This window comes from Gossypium arboreum, chromosome 8 (genome assembly GCF_025698485.1).
Source record: "Gossypium arboreum isolate Shixiya-1 chromosome 8, ASM2569848v2, whole genome shotgun sequence".
Lineage (NCBI taxonomy): Eukaryota > Viridiplantae > Streptophyta > Magnoliopsida > Malvales > Malvaceae > Gossypium > Gossypium arboreum.
In genome coordinates this window covers 25,888,073-25,912,200 of record NC_069077.1, presented here as the reverse complement: position 1 = coordinate 25,912,200, position 24,128 = coordinate 25,888,073, and the positions used below count along the sequence as shown (strand labels likewise).

Sequence of the window (24,128 nt, the reverse complement as noted above, 5' to 3'; positions counted from 1 at the left end):
AATTGGAGAGATGGCTAATCTTGGCTATCGGAGTAGTTGACTCCACAGATAGAGACATAAATGTACTTATTGGAAGAATGATACATTGGATTGAACCCAAGTTGAATTAATTCTGAATCTGTTTGTGAATTAATTCACTTGTGACATTCATGGTGCGATTAACCTAAATCTTGAGTTAGTCACTGACCATGCGTATGTACTCATGTGCTTTGATATGAATTGAGGTTTATGCTCTAAAGATGATTAAGCCTATAGCTGGTTTGTTGGGTACATGCCTTGTGTATGGCATGGCTTTACTAACAATAATTTAATTCATAGCTCGATTAAAGAGTTAACGATATCCTCTTATTGGCATTGTGTGGATTGATAAATATGGAATATGACCACGGGTTGTTGGTTCTCGAACGAGCAATTTATCACAATCATGTGTTGATAATTATCATATTAATCCTTAAGAAGACACAATGGTGATAATGAGATAAAATAGGATTGTATTGAGTGAACAGATTTAACTAAAAAAAATCAAAGATATCATATAAGGATAAGACACATATGCGAGGTTATTGGGAAAAATTAGTTAGGTGAATTGCTTTTGTAAAGAGTATACAATAACGAGTTTTCAATCATAGTATTTCTTGTGGACTGACTCCATGATTAAGTAAATTGCGAATTATCAAAACAATACTTTTGGACATAATTGCAATTACTAAAGCCTAATTGTATATGTCTAATTAGTCCCTTCGTTGGCTCAACAAAAGCTCGATTGGACTGCATTTTAATCAGAAGAAAATTCTACAACTTTGAAAATAATTTAAATTAGTCGATTAATTCGATGTGGAATTAAATTAGGCAATCATGAGAATTGTTCAACTAGAGAATTTGATTAAAGAATTTTCTTGAAAAATTAATTTTGAAAAATCTTAGTGATTTTTGAGAAAATTAATTTTGATTAAGTAAAAAATTAATCAAATTAATTAAAATTAATATGATATTTTTAGAATTTAATTTTCAACTCGGACAATTTGCTTAATGGGTAATTGAACTTGAAAATTGGAGTTGAGATCGAAAATTGGGCCTGTAAACCCAAAACTAGTCGAATCGGGCCTGATATGTAAAATTGGGCCAACGATCCAATCGGAGGCAGGACCAGATCGACCAAGCCGTCATTGGCCCGAACCGGACTGACAACAACCGAATTGAGTCGAGGGTGCCATGATGGTGTCGCACTTGCGATGGCACCACCGAACATGAAGATGTTGGTTGCATGACGGTGGCTGGCGGGTGGTCTTTCGATGTGGTTAAGCAGTGGAAAAGTCACACTCCTACTGGGATTTTATTGGATAATTTGATCTCAAAATAACTATTCCAAAAATAATATTATTTTAATAGTTTTAATATTAGATTAAATTAAATATTTATCTTGATAGTATTTTATTAATTTAATATTAAAGTGATTATCTTAATATTAAATTCAATTTAATATTTATCTTGTAAATAAATATTCTATTAATTTAATAGAATTAATATTAAATTTAATCTAATATTTATCTTGATAAGTATTATATTAATTTAATATTAAATTGATTAATTTTAATTATAGTTGAACTATTTGAACTCTCCTATATAAAGAGAGTATTGGGTTATTATTTTCATACACTTGAATTTCAAAATTTTTAAAGAAATTATTTTAAAAATTTCTAGAGATATTTTTCATATTTACAACTTGACTCTAGAGTTTAGAGAAATTATGAAATTACCCTACTGGTAATTTGGTGGAAATTTTTTTGATTCGAAGCGAACCCGCACTCAGCAGACGTGAGCTTGAAGATAGAAAATAAGACTACTCAGTCAAAACATTCATCCTAGACGAATCGAAAAAGTATAATTTTAATTAAGTATATATTATCATAGATAGTAAAACTAAGTTCTTGTTTTGGAAAAAAAAATAAAACTCTAATTTTTTTCTCAATTCTATTTTCCGTTGCATTTTTTAAACCCATTTTTTCAACACTTCTTCCATAACTAGCAAATCTCAAACCCACTGACCTCATTCAATTCCAGTCGTAGTTTAGAGGTTGTAAATCTCTTTATCATTTAATTTTGGAGATTTGTGTATGTTTTGATTTGTTTCTCTTTGTTTAATTCACTTGCTATGGTAGTTCATTTGATTTCCATAAAGAGAAAAAGGGAATTTACAAGCAAAATCTAGAAAGGCAACCAAGAAAACCTGATTTGATTTACAAATTTACAAGCAAAGTATAGAAAGTAAGATCCCAATTATCCCTCTTTGTTCCCCATTTGTAAATTTCTCTTTAAATTCTTTCAATTTTCTCTTTTACTTTAACTGGTTTATTCATCAATTTGAAACGTCCCTAATTTTTTATGTGTTTAAATGATTAGTATTTGAAAAGTATTGGGCATTTTAGATCTAGGCTTTTCAGCTTGTTCGAGATTAGAAATTTTCCTTCTCTAGCTTTAAAACTGTTTCTTTTGGACTGAATTTAACAGTTATCTGTAACATTATTATCCTTTTCACATTTCTTTGTGCTTATAGTGGAATTTGATTCCAATGGATATCACTTAAATAATCTTAAAATCTTAACTGATAACATCCACATCCATGATTTATTTGTCTAGTTAAAGGTAAAATGTTGGTGTTTTTAAGCCAAGAAGAATAGAGAATAAAAAACAGAAAAATGCAGCAAAAAGCGTGAAAAATATAAACAACTATTTCACTAGGTTACAATCGATTTAAATCTGTTTCATCTTTATTATTGGTTTAAGTTGGAAGCTTTTAGCATAGTGGTTGTTTTAGCTTGATTATGGATGTTGAGATGATTGTTGGTGCTACTTCTTTAACAATATTTTTGTTTTGATAGTAACACTCTTTCATAATACAAGTGATGTTATTAAGCATAAAATAATGTTACTATAATAGAATATAATATTAGATATTTGGTAAACATATTTAAGTGGTATAATTGGATATTCAATTTATAAAATATAAGGTTATGTGCAAATACAAAAATAATAGTATACGATAAAGTATACTAAAATATAATTGAATTAGATGTTTAAAAAAAAACAAAAATAAAAAAGCTAAAGGGTATATTTGTCTAATTTTATAAAATAAAACATATTAAAAAACACATTCAAATATATATTATTTTTACTATTATATATCTATTCTTCAAATATTATTACAATACTTATTTCTTCCATCCAACCAAATGAATATCATGCTTATTTCCATTAATTGGAGTGAGCGGGTGAATGACCTTTAAACCGCTATAACCTCTCTTCATGCAAACATTATATTTATTTCAAATAGAGGAGAGAAGGGAATCTAGATGCGCATGTGACGATAGAATAATGAAAATAAAATCACCGAAACCGATTGTGTGAGTGAAGTCAGTGGAAATGTCAACCACCACATTAAACGCTAGCACTTTAGAATTAAATAAAACAGTAACCTTCTCTCTTTCTCTCTCAGTGGACAGTCATTTTCCCTTGCTTTTAACTCCAAAACTTTCTTCAACAATTCTCTTTCCCTGGAATTGCTTCCACTTCACTTTTCCTTTTAGTTTTTTCTTTTTTGGGGTTTAAATTATTATTTCTACTTTCTCTCTCAAGTTTGTTTAGCTATTCCACCAAAAACCTAACCCCAAATCTCCTTATTAGTCTCTTTCTTACCACTTTCATTCATTTAATAACTGCACCTTCGCTTCTCTCTTTTGGGATTGAGTTTTCCTTTTTCTTCTTTACGGTTTTATTTGAGGTTTAGGGGGTTTTGTGATTTTGATTCTCGAAATTTTTGTAAGAGAACGTGACGTAAATGGAAGTGGAGTTACCCAGGCCTGATAATCCCGCCATGACCTTTGACGAGGTTTCCATGGAGCGTAGCAAGAACTTCGTTAAAGCTTTGCAGGTTCATTTACCAGATCTGGTTAACTTTTAAAATTTGATTGTTTTGTGAAGATTTTGTTTTTTGGGTTTACTTTAAGTTTAAAGTCACTGCTTGATTGCTGAGGGGAAATGTGAGGGAGAGAAAATGACCTGAATAAAGAAATTCCCTTTGTTTGGCTTAGAAATTTTGTGTTTTTTTTTTCCTTTTGATTTTTGGCGACTTAATAATAAGTCTTCACGGTTTAATATTGGTAGATCTTTGCATTTATGACTGAAGTTAGAAATGTTTCAAAGCTAGAAAGTAGAGTTGCAGCAATGGATGAATCTATTGTAAGTTAGATATAGTCTCTTATTGTGTTTATTGAAGAAAAAGAATCGCTTAATTCCCATTATTGAATTTAGAGCCATGGTATTAGTCTAAGTAGAATGCGAATTCGAATTGAATTATGCAATGAAAAAGCTTTACATATTGTATTATCTAATAATATCTTATTAGAAGAAAATTGGAAAATTCATGTATCTGAATCTAATATCTGCAAAAGAGTTACGATTTTAATTTGGTTTGCTAACTTGTTCTCCTTGTTGATGTCAAAATTTGTCTTCATGAGTTTTTGAGCTTCCCAGCATTTCATTATTATACTAATTGATTAGTTGACCCTTTGATTTTATAGGAGCTCAAGAACTTAAGGCCTCAGCTTTATTCAGCTGCTGAGTACTGCGAAAAGTCGTATCTCCATAATGAGCAGAAGCAGATGTAAGGTTACCTATTTTACTTAAATACTTGCTTAGTTCCTTCATTGTTTGTTTAACAGCCTTTTCATGTTCATGCAAGCAAAACCATAATTGATTTCAGAACTTGGTCGATTACCACAAGCACTGGCTTGCTTCTGTGATGTTTTTCATATCAATGCTTATGCATTGGCTTGTGTTTACATTTGTTAGGGTACTGGACAACCTGAAAGATTATGCTGTACGGGCTCTTGTAAATGCTGTTGATCACCTTGGCACCGTGGCTTACAAGTTGACTGATCTTCTTGAGCAGCAAACATTGGAAGTGTCTACCATAGAGCTAAAAGCATCTTGTTTAAATCAGGTAATCTCTTTGTACTTCTCTGGTTTAATATGCTAGTACAAGAAATTTATTGAATGGAGAGCCTTAGCTAATTTAGGCTTTTTAATGTCAGAAACTTCTTACGTGCCAAACATACACGGATAAAGAAGGTATCAGGCAGCAGCAGTTGTTGGCATTTATCCCAAGACATCACAAGCACTACATTTTACCGAGTAAGAGTAGTTGATAGAGGCCTTCTTTTTCTCCTGGAAGGTAATTAGTGGGTTGAAGTTTTGTATGTTTTCTCATTTCCATTTCCTTTTTGTCCTGTTTCTTGCCTCTCTTCTATTGCAATTTTTTCTAAGCCAGATTCTGTCAGCAAGAAGGTACATTTTAGTCCCCAGGTACAGACAGATCCTAGGCAAACTTATCTCCATGCTAAAGCTCGTCTTCAGCCTTCAGGTATAGTGTTTCTTAGCAGGCAGGAACTCTTCTATGTTAGTTGTTTTCTGCATTGTTGGGATATAATTTCTTAAAGGAAGAAGGTAAACATCATGGTACTGATTAAATGATTTTCAAGTATAGATACTCCTGCATCAAAAACTCTTTCTTGGCACTTATCCTCAGAAACCAAGTCTACTTTGAAAGGGACTTCACAAACTTCAGCAAGGTTAGTTTGGCTTAAAAATTCTATGTTGAATGGATATTTTCCTTTCAGTGTAGCTCTTCTAATGTTCAGCTGAGAGAAAGAAGTTATTAACATTGCTTACCATGCAGCAATGAAATCTCAAAACCTCCTGCTTCCGCTTCTGAGGTTTTCCAGTTACTGGGTATGTACGTTAGACCAGTAGCTCATTTTTAGTATTGTTAAAAAAGGCTTTAGATGATAATACTTGTATTTTGACTGTAATTCTGGCAGAGAATGGAGACAATGCAAGGGCAAAGTCTTCAGCAGCACTTTTTCCTGCTTCTAATGCACTTGTCCCATCACTGGGTATCACCCATAGGGTAATGTTTAAATCAGCAAGAATACATACGTGCTTGATGTTCTTTAAATTGATGCTTCTATGTTAACACAAGAATGATTCATCTTGAACTGTCATCTTCATTCCTATTAGTATACTAGTTGATCTTTGGCTAGAGAGGCATTTCATTTCATTTTCATTTGTAAATTCTGGAAAATGTTTTATCTTATTTCTTTTTTAGAATTTGAAACGTGTTGGGAACACCACACAAATTGGGTTGTTCTCTTCAGGTGCTGCTAAAGAATTGACACATCCTCACAGTTTTGTCCCCTGGTTGTAAAGAGAGCGTAGGGGTGTCTCTTAGGTTGCTAAAGAGCAAATCCAACCTCTATATCATATAAGTCATGGTTCTGATCCATGCCTTGCACTCTTCAGCACCATGGATTCAGCGGTGTGGTTGGATTTGTTCTTCAGCTACCTATGAGGCACCCTTAAGCTCTCCTCAGAGCTGGGGACAAAATCTTGAGGGGATGTCAGTTCTTCAACGGCACCGAAAGAGGACAATACCTTTATGTTATCAGCATGATGCTATAACTGGGAACCAACTTACGATTCCAAGTGGGTTGGTAAATATTCCTATGTACTTTGTTACATTACATGTTTATGTAAAATCCCTTTTCTCATTGGCAGGAGTTGGAGGGTTCCAAACCTTTGACAGCATTCAGGTCATTTGATAACCCAAAGCGCGACATTATACGTGCACCTGTTAGGAGCAAAAGTGTGCTGTCATCTTTCTTTGTCAAACAAAAACAAATGAAGCTAAAGGCTGGATATGTTGCATGAATCTCCTAAAACAAACTTACGACAACGATGATGCCACACTATGTAAAATCTCTCCTTTATGAGGAGGGAGTTGCCTGTAATTAGCCACCCTCGATGTTTTTCAGTTGTTGGCTCCTTCATCAGTAGTAGTAGTATATTAAATTGCCCGAGATGAAATTCTTTTTTTTTTTTCTTCTTCTCTTAATTTTGGTTTTTAATAATGAGCAATTTGTATAATATATCTGATAATGAAGGTGAGTAACATTGTCCAGTCTTAACAATAATTGCTTCAGTCTTGATCAATAATCCTATAATATGATCTTTATTCTCCATCTCATATGAAATTTGGTTATATATTGGTGTTTGAAGGTTTGGATGGTGGAAAAGGGTTTTGTAGTCTAATTTGATGTTTTTGATTTAAATATTTGTTAATGTTAACAAATGTGTTATGTCAAAATTTGATATTAGTAACGCAGATATATTTATTTTTTTGTTCTTTAATTTAGTATTTTGTTTTATATTTTTCAAAATTTGAAGTGTCTCAAAGAGATTGAAATTTAAAATTCTAAAATTAAGGTGCTTGAATTAAATTTATAATTTATGGATAATATAAGGACTACTAGAATTATAAATTCTCTAAAAAAACAAAGAATTCTAATATTTTTGGTTAAATGTTGAAGTTGGGTCTAATTTTTAGGGATGTACATATGAGGGTTAAACTTTTTCAAATGGTTATATAATGATTTAATCAAGTGCTCAGTTGAAGGTTTAGTTTTTCAAGATGGTCAAATAAAAATAAGGTGTTCAAATAAGGGTTTTTAAATATGTTTTATTACTTTTTCTCTTTTCAAACAATATTATATTTAGTTGTAATGTGTTTTATTCTAAATATGTTAATATTCACATGACTTTTATTATAAATTAAGTTGAATTGTATGAAAATTTTTATTTGAAATTTTGTAAATATTAGGCTCTTATACAACAAATTTAAAAAAAAACCATAAATTAACATTATCCGTGTTTCAACATTGAATTTTAAATTGTTAACACAAAACTTCAACCACTTGTTTTTTTTTTTTTTGGTATTGTTAATCATTGTGCTAATACCAATTCATGCAAACCGGTTATAACTCTACCACTCCACATATGATGAATCATTGGTAAAAATATGTTGTAATACAAATTATATATTTTATGGTGGCGTTGCAAAATAATTTAACTAAAAATTTAAATTAACTATTATAGTTAAATAATAACTAAAAATTATTTATGTAAGATAGCATTTAAAATGAAAATAAAATAAAAATAAAAATGGAAGATCATTAAAATTTCGGACTCAACACCGACAACCCGACCCACAATCATATCCTTTCCAGTACTGTTTTCCTCCTACTATAAAGCTATTGTCATCAGCTATGGTTTACAGATCCGATCTCAGAACGCGTTTCCTTAAACCCAAAATTTCCCCCTTCATTGGAATCTTGTTGTTACTGTTAGTCTAAAATTACATAAACAAGCTCTTTTGTTCATGATCTTCAATATTACCAGCAACAATGTCATCCTTCTTGCACCAACGACCCATCCAGAATCCATTCTCGAACGCCTATCCAGTCTCCCCACGTTCTTCATCAACCTCGCAAAGACCCATTTCGATCTTCAGTCCAACAGGCCTAATTATCCTCCTCTCCCTCATGGTAATCCTCGGAGTGTTCGTGCCTTGGTCTGGCATGCCCGTAGCCACCTTCTCTAACTCTAAAAAGGCATCTTCTTCCCTTTCCAAATGGCGTGACTACACTTTGGCCGAAGCCGCTTCCTTCGTCGCCAAAAATGGTACCCTAATCATTTGCGCCGTGAGTCAACCTTACTTGCCTTTCCTCAATAATTGGCTGATTAGTATTACCAGACAAAAGCACCAAGAGAAAGTCCTTGTGATAGCTGAGGATTACGCTACTCTTTATAAAGTTAATGAAAAATGGCCTGGCCATGCCGTCCTTGTCCCTCCCGCAATTGATTCACAAACTGCCCATAAATTTGGCTCTCAGGTTCTATCCCTGTTTCACATATCTGGGTTTTTGTTCTTGTTTCTCCCCCTAACATTTTCAATTGATGCTGATTGGGTGCTTGATCTAGGGATTCTTCAATTTTACTTCCAGGAGGCCTCAACATTTGCTGAAAATTTTGGAGCTTGGCTACAATGTTATGTATAACGATGTTGATATGGTGTGGTTGAGAGATCCCTTTCCTTATTTGGAAGGAAACCATGATGTTTACTTCACTGATGACATGGTTGCTGTATGTATGCTAACTTTGCTATATGTTTTACTGTGTTAGGCAATAATAGCCTGACTATATTCATTAATATTAAGCAATTTTATTAGATCATGAGAAATTAATGAACTCTAGCTTATCTGAAGCCATTCCACAATTACCATGATTTTTAAACTATGAATAATTGGATTGTATTCAGTGGATAATAGTAGCAAAAAGAATGGAGAGGATGGAACGAAGACTGAATCTTGTACTTAACCTAATAGTCGCCCCACTACCCGACTCTAGGCTGCTATATACTGGAAATATTGCTGCCACTGCTTCTTTATCGTAAAGTTGCTTCATGCTACTTCTCTTTGGTTGATCAGGTGAAGGCTTTGAACCATTCCCATGATTTGCCACCTCCGGGGAAAAAGGGTCGCACTTATATTTGTAGTTGCATGATTTTTCTGCGTCCCAAAGATGGAGCTAAACTTGTAATGAAGAAATGGATCGAAGAACTTCAAGCTCAGCCATGGTCCAAAGCAAAGAAAGCAAATGATCAGCCTGCTTTTAACTGGGCTCTAAACAAAACTGCTGGTTTGGTATGTTTATGCATCTTCTTACCATTTCCGTTTTAGGTTGTAGCATATACCCCTAATAGTTCTCATTTGTTTTCTTCTTTGTTAAGTTGAAATTTTATGCCACATTTGCCTGTGTTCCTGAATTGTGGCTAACTCCCCCAGGTTCGGAGTTTCAGACAATATCCCGTGCATGTTCTACATGCCATAATTTGAAAAAACTTTGCTAATACGTGTACATCCTTTGATCAGCGCTGCACTTAGTGCATTCATATTCAAATGAATTCTCAGTAGTTCCATTTTAGGTTGTAGCATATACCCCTAATATTTCTCATTTGTTTTCTTCTTTGTTAATTTGAAATTTTATGCCACATTTGCCTGTGTTCCTGAATTGTGGCTAACTCCTCAAGGTTCGGAGTTTCAGACAATATCCCTTGCTTGTTCTACATGCCATAATTTGAAAAAACTTTGCTAATACATGTACATCCTTTGATCAGCGTTGCACTTAGTGCATTCATATTCAAATGAATTCTCAGAAGTGTGTAATTGCATATTTTGGTAATCCGTAACTTGGAAATCGGCTTATCATAATGCTAAAAAAACATCTATTGTTAATCCAATCCAATGTTTAGAAAGTCCTACTTGCATTTCTGGTCCATTGCAAAGTTTTGCTTTTGGTTTGGGTATGTAAAGTCTCTGGGGTGTTAGATTTGTGGTTCTACGAGCCCTTTTTCTCTCTCGCTGTCTGTCTTTAATATCCATAATAGATGGTGTGTGATATATTATTAAAATTTGTGGTATTAAGATTTGATTTTCTGATAATCATAAATTAATAATATGTTCTACAGGTGGATCTCTACCTGCTTCCTCAGGCAGCATTCCCAACAGGAGGATTATACTTCAAGAACCAGACATGGGTGCAGCAAACCAAGGGAATGCACGTCATAATTCATAATAATTACATCACCGGCTTTGAAAAGAAGATCAAGCGCTTCCAAGATTACGGCCTTTGGTTGGTTGATGATCATGCCCTTGACTCCCCTCTAGGCAGATTATGAAAAAGCTGGAATACCATCTGATTGCGTTCTGCATAACCAATATTGCGTTCTGCATAACCAATTACATCCTCAAAAACCGTCCTAAGAGGTGGAACATCCAGTTTGATAATCTTCTTCACAAAACCATCTGCTTCGATACTCTCGGATAAACATTGATCATTAGCAGCAGACACGGCAGATAGATGTGGACCTTTAGCAGCTAAGAATGCTCAGTTCTTCAGCAAAATTTTTACATTTAAATAGTGTTCAAACAGGGCAAAGTCCAAATATTCTGTTGAAATTCACTATAAACTTTTGTTTCCAGAAAAGACTTGATCAATCAATCAAATTTTTGTCACAATGTTTTTACTTAACATTATGCAAATACAATATGTATATTACTTGCTGTTATAATGTCTGTCTCAGCTAACATCTATTCTTTGATAGCTTTGCTAAAAATCCAGTGCTGACACAGGATCTGATTGCTATATTATGCATTAAAAAATGCTCTCACAAAAAGGCAGAGAAAATATCATCTGCGTTTGCCGGGAGTCGAACCCGGGTCTATTGCTTGGAAGGCAATTATCCTAACCGTTGGACTACAAACGCCTGCTTGAAACGGGTGGCAGAGAGAATATAGTACTACCATAAAAAAAAAAGTGTCGGCCAACTATTCCTGAAAACAGATATATTGTCGGCCAACTATTCCTGAAAACAGATATATTGTTTTTCTGTCATTAATAAACTAACTGGTCTCAATAAAAAGAGTTAAACAAAGAATCTATCATCTATCATCTCTCATGCTGATTTTTATTTTTATTGGTCAGACTGAAAAATAAATAATTAACAGCAGCCCCATGCCGATAATTTTACTGAAATTAAAATATATTATAAAAAACGTGGCAGGAATATCTTAATTATTTAAAGCTAAAAACATAAATAAAAAGGAAAAAGAAAAAATTAAAGACAGAACACGCTAAAATAAAGGGGAATAATAATATTATAAGATTCTCGACCGAAGAGATTACAGCTCGCAGCCAAATTCTACTGATCTGATCTTACGTTTTGTTTTGTTTTTTTTTTTTTTTACTAATCTATTACTCTTTTGCTTTCCCTTCGTAGTAAAAATCTGAAAATCCCCCCGCCCCCCAAAAAAATTCTTATGCCGTCTGTCAATTATTGTGTATCTCTATTCATCTTTGACAATTCAATGATCCATTCAATATCCATCTAAATGCTATTGTTGCCATATCACAAGCTTCCTCTTTCTGTAATAAATAAACTTTAATACATCCCACTTTCTAGTCTTTGCTTTGCTTTGTTGGGTGTGTTTCGTTTATTTGTTTTGGTTATTTTAGATTGAGTTTTCTTTTTGCGTTTCAAGAGCTAAGTTTTTTTTTTTTTTTTTTTTTGGATGAGAATGTAAATGGGTTCCTTAGAAAATGGGATCTCGTTGAAGAGAGCCGGTAGCAGGAACGAAAGGCACCCGTTTTCGAGCCGACCCAGATCGAGATTTTCTCGGCTTTTGCTCTTCAAGAAGCTAGATTATCTCCAATGGATTTGCACCGTTGCTGTTTTCCTCTTCTTTGTTGTGTTTTTCCAAATGTTTTTGCCCGGTTCAGTAATGGACAAATCTCAAGGTTCCTTCTTAGATGATAAAGATTCGGTATTTGGAGAATTGAGTTATTTGAAAGAGATGGGTGCGCTAGATTTTGGTGAAGATATCAGATTGGAACCGTGCAAGCTATTAGAGAAGTTTCAGAGAGAAAATAAACTAGTCAATTTGGATTCTTCATCTGGTTTCAACCGGAGTCAACACCGTTTCCATTATAGAAAACCTCAGCTTGCATTGGTTAGTTAAAATTGTCTCTTATTTTTGTTGATTCAATCAATGGATACATTTTTAAGGGGGTCAGTTTTTGTTGTTGGATCTTTTGCTGCATGCTGATATTTATAGTGCTGTTTTACTTCAAAATGAAGGTGTTTGCTGATCTATTGGTTCACCCACAACAATTGCTAATGGTGACCATTGCAACCGCATTGAAAGAGATTGGCTATGAACTTCAGGTAAATGACAATGAGTTCTTATGCAGTTCATCATTTGTGAGTTTGACCTCTTTTAGTTTTAATTGTTGAATTCTGTTGTTTAGTCAAGAAAACCCTAAATGTCTTTTCAGCTGATAACTTAGTGCTTATATATTGCTGGGAATGTTTGGAGTGATAGCCTAATGTGTTTTAATTACTTTGTTGAAAGGTATACTCCCTTGAAGATGGTCTTGCACGCAATGCTTGGCAAAGCGTCGGAGTTCCGGTCACCATTCTTAAAGTCGAACGGAATGAGATTGCTGTTGATTGGCTGAAGTACGTTTCTTTGTTTGTAATCTACCAAAAACCCACTTTAGGCTTGATATTTTATATGACAAGTTATGTACATTAATTCCTATTTTAAGAAGTTTGATCAAGCGATTGTGATGGTTTTTTGCTTTCATTCTGGATAAGACATCCTTTTCTTCCTCAAAATGGTTTGAATTTTTCCCATAAAAAGTTTTTTTTTTTTTTTTTTGGTATGTAATTGTGATATATTGTTCTGCAGCTATGACGGTATACTTGTTAGCTCTCTTGAGGCCAAGAGTATCTTTTCTAGGTAGGTTATTCTATATTTCTTTAGGCAAAATTCTATACCTATTGCTTTCTGAAGTTTAAGCCACTTCTCCATACATGCTGAAGACATTAATTTGTTTTATTTGATATTTTGTGATGCATGTTTAGAAATTTCACTAGAATGTTATTCTGTTCAAGTCAATTAACGTGAGTGAGTTTACTTGTTATAGTTTTATTCAGGAACCTTTCAAATCTATTCCACTTATATGGACAATCCATGAACGAGCGCTTGCCATACGTTCTAGAGAATACACTTCAAGTGGACAGATTGAGCTTGTGAATGATTGGAAAAAAGTTTTCAGTCGTGCAACTGTTGTTGTCTTCCCTAACTATGCACTTCCGGTAATATATCTTTGAAAATCATTTCATCATTGGTTCATAGTTAACATATTATTAACTAAAGTAGTGAAAGTATATAGGTGCTATTTAGTCCTATTAAGATGGTCTGAGCAATGGAAGAAATGCATGATGCATGCAACAAAGTGATAATGCTCCTATTTTATTAGAAGACATCCTAGTAACTGATTTATATTTTGAGCCAGTTTTTACTTCAATGCCTAGTTTATGTGATTTCAGTTTCCTCTAGTGTTTATGCTCCTAAGAGTGGTTTCTAACCTGGGTTTTGTTTCTAATGATCTGATTTCTTACTCTACCTTCTGCAGATGATCTATTCTACATTTGATTCTGGAAACTATTATGTCATTCCTGGTTCTCCAGCTGTGGTATGGAAAGGAGAGAATGCAATGAATTTGTTAAAAGATAGTCAGCGTATAAAGATGGGTTATGGACCTGATGAAGTACTCATTGCAATTGTTGGAAGTCAATTCATGTACAAGGGCTTGTGGTTGGAGCATGCCCTTATTTTGCAGGCTTTATTACCCCTCTTTGCTGACAATAATTCAAATTCCCACCCGAAAATCATTATTTTAAGCAATGATTCAACAAGCAACTACAGCATGGCTGTTGAGGTATGGCCATAATTACTACATAGAGTGCTGTGGTTAAATTTATATGTGGACATAGTTTTCAAGCTTCTCACTACCACTTCACATATATTTCGCTTTCCTAGAGAATTGCTCTCAACTTGAGGTATCCTAGTGGTGTGGTGAAGCATGTGGCTGTTGAGGAAGAAGTCGACAACGTTCTGAGCATGACTGACATTGTGATATATGGCTCATTTCTTGATGAGCCATCATTCCCGGAAGTTTTGACGAAAGCCATGTCCCTTGGGAAACCAATCATAGCACCAGAACTCTCCAATATCAGGAAATATGTAAGCCTATAACACTCTTTTTTGTTCATGCATATTCGGTATCATTAGGCAAACAAGCTACTGACTGTATGTTGGTAATAACAAATAGGTTGATGACAGGGTAAACGGCTATATTTTTCCCAAGGAGAATATTAAAGTTTTGACCCAAATCATTTTGCAAGTGATATCGAATGGAAAATTGTCTCCATTGGCACGCAATATTGCTTCGATTGGGAGAGAAACTGTTAAAAACTTGATGGTTCAGGAAACTGTTGAAGGATATGCCTTTCTACTGGAAAATATTCTCAAGCTTCCATCAGAAGTTGCACCTCTTAAGGCTGTTGCTGAACTTCCTTCAAAGTTAAAGGAAGAATGGCAATGGAACCTGTTTGGGGATTTTCTAAATTCTACTCTTGGAGACAGGAGTGCCAATTTTTTGAACAAGTTAGAGGAGCAATGGAACCATTCTCGAAGGGAGAAGTTTGGTTCATTAATTGCTGTGGATGATTCATTTTCATATGAAATTTGGGAGGAAGAAAAAAGGACGCATATTCTCGATACTAAAAGGAGACGAGAGGAGCAAGAGGTAAGAATTGTTCTGTGGGTGTATGTTAGCCAAAAGTTTAGTAGAACAATTTCAGCTTTTTTTTCTTTAAGTTGTTACGTAGTGAAGTTTCATGCTCTTTCAAATATGTTGTAGTTGAAAGATAGAACTGATCAACCTCGTGGAACCTGGGAGGACGTATATCGAAATGCCAAGAAGGCTGACCGTATGAGAAATGACTTGCATGAAAGGGATGAAAGGGAACTCGAAAGGATTGGTCAACCATTGTGTATTTATGAACCTTATTTTGGTGAAGGAACATGGCCTTTCCTGCACCAAAATTCTCTTTACCGTGGAATTGGATTGGTAAGTCAGTGAAAGAATCATATAGGTTTGTGTTTTATTGTACTTATTGAGTTACTTATAATGAAATTAAGAATCTCTTTAAAACTTATTTGTAAACAATTGGAGACCTATGTCTCCTTCAAAAAATAGAAGTTGAAAAAGGAAAGCATGAAGGTGCTGTAATTCATAATTTTGGCGAATCTCCATAAAGCAGTGGCACTTAAAAAATGTCTAATGTGTGTTGCAGTCCACCAAAGGTCGAAGACCTGGGATGGATGATGTTGATGGACCGTCTCGTCTGCAACTTCTTAACAACCCATACTACCGAGACACTCTTGGTGAATATGGGGCCTTCTTTGCTATTGCTAACCGGATTGACCGTCTACACAGGAATGCCTGGATAGGGTTTCAGTCATGGCGAGCAACAGCTCGGAAGGTAATGTAATATGTCAAACCCTTTTGTTTCTAGATTAATTTGTGAGAATCATGCCATTTGGCTTAGCAACACCTTAATTAAATATATCTTGTCCTTTTATTTGTTCCCCTTTACTCATACCTAATTGTGGGGCCAAAACAGGCATCCTTGTCCGGAATTGCTGAAACTTCATTGTTAGACGCCATTGAAAAGCGAAAGAATGGTGACGCACTATACTTTTGGGTTCGGATGGACACTGATCCAAGAAACAACATGCAGAGGGACTTTTGGTCATTTTGTGACGCCATAAATGCTGGAAAGTGCAAGTAAGAGCTGTAAATTTGCTGATTATTTCAACTGCAAAAGCCTAAACATATTTGCTAAACTCGTTTATCATTTCATTGCAGGCTTGCATTCTCTGAGACTCTTAAAAGGATGTATGGCTTAGGGCAGGATTTCAACTCTTTGCCACCCATGCCTGAAGGAGAAGGCACATGGTCTGTCATGCAGAGTTGGGCCTTGCCAACAAAGTCCTTCCTAGAGTTTGTTATGTTCTCAAGGTGAGAGCTGTTACACTTAATGTTTTCTCTGCATGAACAGTTGAAACTGTTGCAATCCATAAACACTTAATTTCTCATTTGCTATTTGCAGGATGTTTGTGGATGCATTAGATGCACAAATGTATGATGAGCACTATCAAAGTGGTCACTGTTATCTGAGTTTCTCCAAGGTAAACTATAAAGTGCATTATTATTATGAAAGTTCATCTCAAATTATATAATTTATACAATTATTGAATGGCATTCATCAATTGAGTTATGAATTCCATCAGGATATTGCAAATTTTTTAGATGGTAGACTACATTATTTTTCAAAAGTCGGTCGATTCTTTTGTTGACATTGTAGTGGTTGTGTTCTACAGGACAAGCATTGCTATTCACGGGTGCTTGAGCTGCTTATAAATGTTTGGGCATATCACAGTGCACGTCGGATTGTATACGTGAATCCCGAAACCGGTGCGATGCAAGAATACCACAAGTTCAAGGATCGGAGCGGTAAAATGTGGATTAAATGGTTTTCATTCAACACTTTAAAGGTCATGGATGAGGATTTAGCCGAGGAAGCAGATTCTGACCACCTAAAAAGACGATGGTTATGGCCATCAACAGGTGAGGTCGTCTGGCAAGGTGTTCTTGACAGAGAGAGAAATCTCCGGAACCGGCAAAAAGAGACAAGGAAGCAGAAAAGCAAGGACAAACTAGAGAGGATGAGGCATAAACACCGTCAAAAAGCATTAGGGAGGTATGTGAAACCCCTTCCAGAAGATATTGAGATCTCAAATTCAACAACAGTAACATCAGTTTAATTTCATGTCTGTTTTTTGCATCTTTGGCAATAGAACCTAGTTTGATAATTCTTTAATTTTTGATCTTCTTCTACCCTTTTCTTTTGCTTCTATGCCTTGTTTATGTCAGAAAGGATGCATCATTTGTTTAAATGTGAGTATTTTTGTATTTAGCTAACAGCATCCTTCTGGTCATTAATATTCATGAATGGCTCCAACTGTACACTAAGTTTTACCTCTCCTTATTTTCTGCCCCAATTCTAAATTTTATTTTTCGATATTAAATTTTGTCTCTTTACTTTTAACTTAATTCGATATTCTGTTGACATAGAACATTAAAAATATCATTATAGCATAAAGCTCATAGCACGGTTACAAGATTAATAAATAGCAATCAAACATGGCTTTTGATAGAAGAGCTGTATCCAGTTTGGTCATCATAGTACTTAGACCATAGCATAACACCTCCGTACTTGCTGGAACCTTTGATAGCAGGGAACACTTTTGAGGTAAGATCAGCTACTGGAATGAAGCCGCTTCCGGCTGCAGCCGGGGCTGCTGGGAGTCCCAAGAAAATTTTAGTTGCAGGAATGTCTGTAGTCCATTGCTTCCATGCATCTACTAGATTTCCAAAACTTCCAGATGTGTATTGGCATGGTGGATTGTTATAGAATTGAACCCAAACGTAGTCAAATAGACCAGTTTTCAGGGCACTCCCGACCCAAGCATCAGGGAAGGGGCATTGAGGTGCTGCGGTTAAGTACACTTTTTTATCGCGTTTGCTGTATTCTGAGAGGTACTTTGCAAGGTCAACCCAATGTTGGATCGTTCCCCCTTCAATATCAAAGTCGATTCCATCCAAAACCGCATCCCCTAATGGTCGAGAAGATGATGTTCCCCCTAAAAAGTTGTTCCAAAGATAAGTAGCCACCTCCCTAGCATCTTCAGCCGAGGTAAGGTAGTAGCTCCCAGCACCTCCCCCGATTGAAAGCATTACCTTAATTCCTTTCGCCTGACATGATTTAATGTCGGAACTCAAACTAGTGCAGCCATTATGTAGGGATCACAATGACCGGCAAGGTTAATCATCAGTGTCTGACCATTGCCAAACGTCGGAAGAAAAGCTATGTTGACAAAGTCATATCTACGAGTGGCACAAGTCTCGGCCAAGGTACCCTCGTATCCGTTCTGACCCCAATAAATAGCAATTCCACCAGCATCAACAATAACAACCAGTAAGAGAACCATTGAGCAGAAAAAAGCAAGTGAGGTTGCTGGAGTTAATGCCATCTTTGATCCTACTCTTGTATGTACTTAAATTATGATGCTTGGGGGTATTTGTGAATAGCTGTTATATAGAGAGGAGAAAAGCATAGGGTAGTAGAGGATTTGTTTGGAAGTGAATTTCCACGTCTTTACACATTCATCTTCCACCATTGTTTACTGTTTACTATTGGCTCCTTCCCTTGAGTTGAGTGTATATGGTGAATATCAAACGTGGCTCACCATGTCCACTGCAATGTTTGGTGGTTGACCAATAAAATGTGGTGTGGAATGTAAACCCTTAGACGACTACTTGACTTCTCCATTTCAGAATGTTTAATGGCGGTATGAGTTAAAAATACAACGCTAGCTTTTCACATTAGGCGACTGTTAGTATTCTATCTCAGATGTTTCATACACAATTTAAAACTTGTTGTATTTGGCTGGCGATAAGTTATGTCCTATAAATATCATAATTATTCAAGTAATATTTAACGAATGACTGTGTTTATTATCCAAATAGAAACTTATTTGATAGTTATGTTCCTTTATAGAGATACGGGAAATTAAACAAATTTCATTCGTAAGATATGCAAAAGCACACCAAAAATGGAAAACAGAAATTCTTTCTTTTCCTTCATCTTTTACTATTTTCAGATTGTTTGATATTCATGAAATTAACTAAAAATTTGACTAAGGCAAGTGTACTTGTCAATTAATAGTATTATAGTGAGTAAAGATATTGTTCCCATGAACACTAAAAGTACTAGTAATTACCTTTTTTTTATTATTTAATCGATTGATTAAAAACTGAAATTAACTAAATTAATTAACTAACAAATACGATAAAAAATAAATCAGGAAAATTGATTACACCCAAAAATCAAAATAATACCCAAAAAAGAATTCACCTAGATTTCATTTGTAACTATCAATCTAAATTACACAGTTTTTGTACTTAGTAACTTGATCTGTAGAAATTCCTAAATTATGTTAATATCTCTTTTGAGCATGAGAGTAACTGACTCTAGGTTAATTAATTGAAATTTCTTTCTAATTAAAACCTCTATTATCATATTAACTTATGGTATGTATTCCCTTATTAGATTTTACTCTAATTCGATATATTTATGTCGTTCTATTTTTAGAATTACGTGTAACTCTACTCAATTAAGCAAGAATTAGTTCAAACAACAAAATCCATCATAGGTCTCTCCATTAGGTATTTAGAAAATTAGTTCATATTTGAAAATAAAAATATTTAGAAAATTAGTTCATATTTGAAAATTAAAATATTCAAGATACAATATAACCAAAAGAAATAAAAGAAACTCATGATAACTTCTAAGAAATCAACTGGGAATATTTAATCTTGACCGAAATCTACTTCAAAGTTGACTTCAATGGTGTTTTTCGAGTTGTTTTTTTTTTTAATATTTTATGATGGCTCAATTCTATCTTTTTATCTTTATCATATATACATCTTAAAATGCCCGAAAAACTTAAAAATTGCAATTTTTCGTAGTTCGGTGTGCAATCCTATGAAAACGACACGGCCTACCATACGGGCGTATGGAATGGTTTAACTCATGTGGGTCACACGGCCGTGTGATCTAGTCATGTGAAATGGTTTAGCTCATGTGACTCTATCAAGCATTAAAACATGAATTTAAATGATTAATAGTATAAAATTCATAACTAACATCGAATAATCACTTAAAACGCATTAAGAATGAGGTTAAAACATATTACTTTTAGCACTTATAATTATTCTATAAAGAAGTATTGGAGAAATTTTTCATAAAAATTGATAACCTTATTATACATCGCTGAATAATATGGACACAAATAGAATATTAAAAAATGACATTGATTAATTTTTATAAATTTATTTTTATTATCACGCACCTACAACAACTATTGTCTACATTGTTTGAGTGTTCAATCTAGAAGTTAGGAATTGTGTTTGTATTATGACCCCTTTTCTTTTCATTGTGACATACCCCTTAACAGAGTTTAGAATTTATGGGCCTGAGATTGCGGTTGTGCGTAGGGGTGTTTAACTCCCCTTCAAATCCATTTTTTGAGTTATTTACCAAAATAGGAAAAAAAATATCAAAATAATACAAGAAAAAAATTATGTACCAAAATGGCATATCCAGGGTGGTCACGCCATTGGCATAGGCGGCACCACCTTGGCTCTGACAAAAATTCTGACTTTTCTGTTAAAAAAAGTTAAAAATGAAAAAAAAAATCTAAAAAAAAAAGGGATGGAGGGGGTGCCAGAGGCGGCACCCAACCAGTATAAGAGCTGAAGCAGCAACTCCAGAAGCAAGAAGCAACAGCAAGGAGAATAAGAGAAAAAAGAAAAAAAAAGAGGAGAAGAGAAGAAGGAGAAGGAAAAAAAATAGAAAAGAGAAGGTATAATTTTTTAATTAATGGATTTTATATTGTTATTGTGTTTTTGTTGTTATTATTATTGTTGATTTTTATTGATTTTTGTTGTTAGTTATTATTGTTAGTTATTATTATTGTTAGGTAAAAATCCTTATTATTATTGTTAGTAAAAACTATTATTAGGATTGTTGGTTATTATTGTTAGTAAAAACCCTAATTATTGTTAGTTATTATTATTGTTGATTTATATTAATTTTGTAAAAACCCTAAAAAGCCTATTTATGTTATGTAAAGAATGTTTGATTTTTTATGTAATTTATTTGTTATATGTGTTTTAGGTTGATTAGATAATATTTATGAAATTTATTTGGCATGTTATAGATATTGTTAGAAATGGCAACATATTTGGTATTACTTGATGAGATAATAACTTCAGCACAAAGAGAGAAAGTTGATAAGATGATGAGAGAAGTGCAAGATTACAGAATGAAACCAAAAGAAGACATTGTTCAACACATTATCACAGTAAATAAAAAGATGCAAGAAGTGTTGTGGAAGGGTCATGAAATGATTAGAAAGAATAAAATGCAATACTTAACCCTTAGAGGGACATTAATAGAACAATACCATCAAATCATTTTAGACCAACTTTGGAAGACATTGGTACCACGAACCTATTGGAATCTAGTTATATGCTTCGTAAAGCTTATAATCTTTTATGGAGCAAGAAAAATAGCGAGACAAAGTATAGGTTCACGAAAGTTGACTAGGAAGCAAAATGTGATTGACATACTATGGATGGATAAATTAGATGTTAGGAAATTACCAAGAGAATTTCTAATTTCAATACCTGTTATAAAGATTGAAGAGGAAGAAGATCCCGAGGAATTTTCAATTTGGATTGTAGAAGATGAATATGAAGAGAATCAAGAATATCTAAATTGGATTGTACAGTATTTCCTAGAGGAAGATACAGGGTCGGAGATGGAAGAAAACATAGAACTGAATTTAAATGGGTAAATGTAAAGATAAATGTTGTTCATGTACAAAATGAGAATTGAAAAAGTATGAACTTATGAATGAAAAAAATTACATATTGATTAATTAAATTTTTTATTTAAGTAATTTATTTGCTGTTTGAAATTGTTCTGAGAAATTTTGTTTATTTTTTAACAGATTGAGCATTAAAGATGGATAATCAGTTTTTCGTATGCGTTTATTTCGATGGAATCATCTTGACAATAATCATTGGATGCATATTTTGAATGTCAGCAACAAATAGCAATGAGATTTAATAGAAATATCTCATTGGATGATATGAAGGGAAGGATTAACGCAAAAATTGTTAGACGTTGTGGGAGAAGGATCTCGAAACTTTTCTACAAGTTTCCAGTTTCGACAGACCCCATCAAATTCATCGAAATGGAACTTGTAGACGACGAAGACGTGGAGATAATGATCGCTCTTTACTGTGGGAATGAGAGTGACAAAAATGCACCGATTCACTTATTTGCTGAGTTAGCCGGTATGGAGCAAAATGAATATCTCACTGCATATGGTAAAGAACATGGAGCTCAAGAACCGTACATGGTGGCTTCAATATCCTTCGTTGATAGTGAATCGACTATACGTGGGATCGATATCGATCATATGTGGTTGGTGATGATGGATTCGATAGTAGTGATCCTTATGATCAAGAGGTCGATAGTGATAGTGATCCTGATGTGGACGATGTCCCCAATGAAATTAACGATGAAGACGTGAATGATGATGAAAACATTAACGCGTCTTCAGTCGGGAACCAGATGCGACATATTGTGATACACAATAATCCTAGGCCACACATATCGCTCATAAACCCCGACGCGGCGCATGTAGCTGAGTTCCCTGAGTACCCTGAAATACTTTCTGCTCACTGGCTGGCCGTAAATTCTAATCCTGAGGAGTTGTTCGTAGGCCAAAGATTCGAATGTAAAGAAGAGTGCGTATTTTCTATTAAGCGGTATAACATGAATATATTAGTGGATTACAAAGTTGCAGTGTCTAAACCGACATTATATATTATGGAGTGTTGAAAGTCGGTGGAAGGCTGCAATTGGCGAGTACGAGCTGCATTTATTCAAAATTCATAGATGTGGGAAATACCCAAATTTGTTGGGCCTCACACATGCACATCGACACGTATGATAGAAGATCATCGAAAACTTGATTCTAAAACTATCTGTACGTGTATCTTGCCAATGGTAAAGGACATGCCGACCATTAAAGTTTTGATACTGATTTTCAAAATCTAGGTACAATTTCAGTATCGAGTATCATATCAAAAGGCATGGATAGCTAAACAGATGACAATAGAGCAATTGTATAGGGATTTCGATACGTCGTATAACAAGCTACAAGGATGGATAGCCCCTATGCTGGAGTTCGTATAGGAGACTGTCATTGAATTACAAATACGACGGCCCGGATGACCAACTACAATCGGGAAAAAGAATTTCCCATCAGATGTTCTGGACGTTTGATCCATATGTGCGTGCATTTCCTCATTATAAGCCATTTGTGCAAGTATATGGGACTTGACTATATGAAAAATATACACAAATCTTACTTCTTGCGATTGCTCAAGACGGCAACAGGAATATGCTCCCGATAGCATTTGCCATCGTAGATAGGGAGAACATGGAATCGTGGGAATTCTTCCTTACCAACCTGCGGAGGTATGTTATTAGAAATGATAATATTTCCATTATCTCGGATAGAGGGAAATGATTAATAGCCGCCATTAGGCATTCCAGTGTACATGGAGATCCGTTTACTGCATCTAACACATCGCAGCTAACTTCCATCGAGATTATAAGAATGCAGACTAGAAGAGGCAAATTGTGAAAATGAGTAATTGATTACCTTATCTTTTCAGTATAAGTTTTAATGTTTTAGGGCAATATTGTAACTTATCTTTTCTTAATACATAAAAAGCGCACGAGCTAGAGCCACACATTTTCCGTCAAAGAATGACTCGACTTGAGAGTGACATGGAGGGTCAAACGAACACATCTTTCCGACAGTGGTTGGGTACTATGGAGCCATGACAATGGACTTAAAGTTTTAACGAGGGCTTTCGTTATGGTCAAATAACCACAAACTTAGTGGAGAAGGTAAACGCTGTGTTGTTGAAAACACGACATCTTCAGATTTCATCTATCTTCTCAGTTACATTCTACAGGTTAGATACTTTGATACCAAGAATAGGCCAGCAACAAGTCAACCAAATGGAGGCGGGACACGTGTTTGTTGAAG

At 34.5% G+C, this 24,128-nt stretch overlaps 3 protein-coding genes, 1 non-coding gene and 1 pseudogene across 8 annotated transcripts; 3 read left to right on the top strand and 2 right to left on the bottom strand.

The window, feature by feature from the left end:
* The first annotated feature begins 3,399 nt into the window (after positions 1-3,399).
* On the top strand, positions 3,400-7,088 carry LOC108467639 (protein ABIL1). Its single transcript, XM_017768349.2, has 9 exons — positions 3,400-3,928; positions 4,578-4,660; positions 4,849-4,999; positions 5,091-5,190; positions 5,327-5,419; positions 5,543-5,627; positions 5,735-5,787; positions 5,877-5,965; positions 6,613-7,088. Exons 1-9 carry the CDS (start codon positions 3,836-3,838, stop codon positions 6,763-6,765), a joined length of 900 nt encoding a protein of 299 aa, XP_017623838.1. The 5' UTR covers positions 3,400-3,835; the 3' UTR covers positions 6,766-7,088.
* Positions 7,089-8,086: 998 nt separating this feature from the next.
* Positions 8,087-11,023, top strand: LOC108467669 (UDP-D-xylose:L-fucose alpha-1,3-D-xylosyltransferase MGP4-like). The gene is made up of 4 exons (XM_017768392.2): positions 8,087-8,786; positions 8,875-9,036; positions 9,381-9,596; positions 10,421-11,023. The coding sequence occupies exons 1-4, from the start codon at positions 8,298-8,300 to the stop codon at positions 10,628-10,630; spliced, it is 1,077 nt and encodes a 358-aa protein (XP_017623881.1). The 5' UTR covers positions 8,087-8,297; the 3' UTR covers positions 10,631-11,023.
* A 123-nt stretch (positions 11,024-11,146) lies between these two features.
* On the bottom strand, positions 11,147-11,218 carry TRNAG-UCC (transfer RNA glycine (anticodon UCC)). Its single transcript has one exon. It is a non-coding gene; the product is annotated as a tRNA-Gly (tRNA).
* A 364-nt stretch (positions 11,219-11,582) lies between these two features.
* LOC108469869 (uncharacterized) lies at positions 11,583-17,456 on the top strand. Of its 5 annotated transcripts, none has more exons than XM_053031433.1 (15): positions 11,588-11,934; positions 12,029-12,461; positions 12,590-12,676; positions 12,864-12,970; positions 13,203-13,253; positions 13,441-13,612; positions 13,933-14,238; positions 14,340-14,543; positions 14,632-15,108; positions 15,223-15,432; positions 15,659-15,847; positions 15,989-16,152; positions 16,234-16,386; positions 16,478-16,556; positions 16,749-17,456. In XM_053031433.1, exons 2-15 carry the CDS (start codon positions 12,036-12,038, stop codon positions 17,190-17,192), a joined length of 3,069 nt encoding a protein of 1,022 aa, XP_052887393.1. In that variant the 5' UTR covers positions 11,588-11,934; positions 12,029-12,035; the 3' UTR covers positions 17,193-17,456. The 5 variants fall into 5 exon arrangements, with proteins under 5 accessions (XP_052887392.1, XP_052887395.1, XP_052887393.1 ...); XM_053031434.1 differs by having other exon boundaries at positions 11,589-11,879; XM_053031432.1 differs by having other exon boundaries at positions 11,583-12,461.
* A 32-nt stretch (positions 17,457-17,488) lies between these two features.
* Positions 17,489-18,501, bottom strand: LOC108469870 (hevamine-A-like; annotated as a pseudogene).
* Between the last annotated feature and the right edge of the window lie 5,627 nt (positions 18,502-24,128).